We start from the raw sequence: 2,496 nt of genomic DNA on the forward strand, positions 1-2,496 counted from the left end.
GGACCTGCCGAGAGTCATGTCAATGCCCTGGGTGAAGCTGGAAACGATGAGTGGTATGAGGAAAAATGTCGTTTGTTGATATCTGATCCTGAGGCTCTACCAGACTATCATTATGAAAATGGTAGATTGTATCGACGTCGGCCTGACTCCATGAGACAAATCCTAGGTGAAGAGGATAACGACTGGAAGTTAGTCGTACCAGCTGACCAACGAGAGCGTTTACTCCAGGAAGTCCACGATCATCCACAATCTGGTCACCTGGGTGTCCAGAAGACATACGCCCGGGCGATAGTGAGATATTATTGGCCCGGAATGTTTCGAGATATACAGCGATATGTCAACAGTTGTGAACGATGTCTCGAGTCAAAGCCAATTCAGCGCAAACCAATTGGTTTTATCACCCCAAGGATACCCAGTGAGCCTTGGGAAGTCGTAGCAGCTGATACGATGTCGTTTACGCGTTCTCGTGCGGGTTATTCGTATTTATTCGTGTTCGAAGACTTATACACGCGGTGGATCGAGTGCGTTCCAGTTCGAGCTGCAAACGGGAAAACTATTGCTAAAAGTTTCGACAGTTCGTAATTAACCGTTGGGGCGTTCCACGCGTATTTTGGACCGATAATGGCCGTGAATATTTGAATCGAGACGTTGTTGATCTCATTCAAGAGTGTGGTATTCAGCATACTACCACACCACCGTATCATGCCCAAGCTAATCCGGTTGAAAGGGTCAACCGTAATTTAAAAACGATGATTATGAGTTACTTGGGTGATGATCATCGCGACTGGGATGTAAATATACACGAATTCCAGTTCGCGTATAATACCGCGAACTGGAATTCATGAATCACTCGGTGTGAGTCCGGCATATTTGAACTTGGGCCGTGATCCATGTCCTATTCGCAACTGTCGAGCTGCAAACGACAATAGTATGGTCGTTGATGATAATGTTGACCGCAGTAGTTGGATTCAGCGGATGGATCGTATGGTCGAATTACGCGATATTGTCAATCACCGTATTCGACGATCCTCTAAACGATACGCGGCCTATTATAACCATAAAAGACGTAATATTTTGTTTGAAGTAGGTGATCAAGTCTATAAACCTACTCACGTCTTGTCGAAAAAAAGTGAGCAGGTTGTGGGTAAATTAGCACCGCGCTATGCGGGCCCATATGTCATCTCGAAGGTAGTTACTCTAGTTATCGTGGAAATGGAGACCCCCGAGGGCAAATATATTGGTCGTAGCCATGTAAAATTTTTAAAATTAGTTAAGCGAGCCGAAAATGTCCATCAGGGGCAAGCCGACGCAATCGCATGGATAAATGCTTTATCTATCACTACTACTTGACTACTATGCTTATCTATGCCTATCTATCACTATCTATCACTATTACTACTATTCGGTCGCTGACTATCACTGTTCTAATACTATCTACAACTACTACGGTATTATTACCCCAGAGGAATTGGCGTACTAATTAATAATTATCTAGGAATGGCGCAGTCACACCAGAAGATGATGAGATACGTAGAGACATATCATGAACAGCAGGGTATTTCGATGATACCCCGGGGATCCACCACATGGAAGGCTCACATGGAATTGCTGGTTGGCCTCAAGATAAGAGCGTTGAAACAACGGCCGCGCCGAGAAAATCTAGCACCGGGATGTGCACGGTGCGGACAAGTGGGTCATCCAGCCCGCTTGTGTATAAACCAACCACAGGAGAACCGATCCTTTTGCTATGAATGCCTCACGTTCTATGACGGGGAATGCCCAGGAGCCCACGGACGCTTACATTTGGCTGTTAGAGACCGCTGTATGGTCTGCAGCACCAGACTATTTCAAGGACGATGCCTGAATGGTCATGGAAGATTGGGGGACCAGTTAAGCGAGCTGGATTGGCTTGCCTGGTTGACCCCGGACGCGCGTATGCGCCGGGTTTATAGCCTCGGTCAGGCAGGCCCAAGTAACCCAGGCTCGGCCAATTTAGAGGCCGTTTTATAAGTCATGGGGTGAACTCAAACCAATATATATTTTTTTTCTTCTCCATTATATTTTTCTATTTACTAGTTGTAAGACGCCCGGCATATACTGCCAACATCATTGTAGCATTTTAAGCAGTAAAAACGGCGCAACCCACTAAATACTGAGTGTTTTATTTGTAGCAAAGTTTGACCCTCTTACCCTTCCTTTCACCCATGGTCCGAGCAAGTTGGTAAGTGACAGGTTGGTCAGCAATTTGTTGAGTTATTCTTTTGGTTAACATTGATTTTCTTTTGATTTTGGTTATTTCATATTTATACCCGGTACAAAAGATCCAGATATAAGTATTGGATTTAAGGTTTTCAGGTGATTGTGCCGGCGAAATGGAATGCAGAGTCTCGCCCGCATTTTTCGGGGCAAAACACGGCCTGGTGGGGGGTGTCACGTAACGATTCAAATTATTTGATTTTATTTAGTTTTAAGTTAATTATTTTAATTATAAATTTA

General features: G+C 44.6%; 1 protein-coding gene across 1 annotated transcript; it reads left to right on the forward strand.

Moving 5' to 3' along the window:
* The first annotated feature begins 930 nt into the window (after window positions 1–930).
* LOC128668023 (uncharacterized) lies at window positions 931–1,350 on the forward strand. The gene has a single exon (XM_053740173.1). It carries the CDS (start codon window positions 931–933, stop codon window positions 1,348–1,350), a length of 420 nt encoding a protein of 139 aa, XP_053596148.1.
* Window positions 1,351–2,496: the final 1,146 nt, after the last annotated feature.

This window comes from Microplitis demolitor, chromosome 6, assembly GCF_026212275.2.
Source record: "Microplitis demolitor isolate Queensland-Clemson2020A chromosome 6, iyMicDemo2.1a, whole genome shotgun sequence".
Taxonomy (NCBI): Eukaryota; Metazoa; Arthropoda; class Insecta; order Hymenoptera; family Braconidae; genus Microplitis; species Microplitis demolitor.

What these genes read in the sequence shown, in the direction of transcription:
- LOC128668023 (XM_053740173.1), top strand. Translation starts at nt 931, where the DNA reads ATGGTCGTTGATGATAATGTTGACCGCAGTAGTTGGATTCAGCGGATG.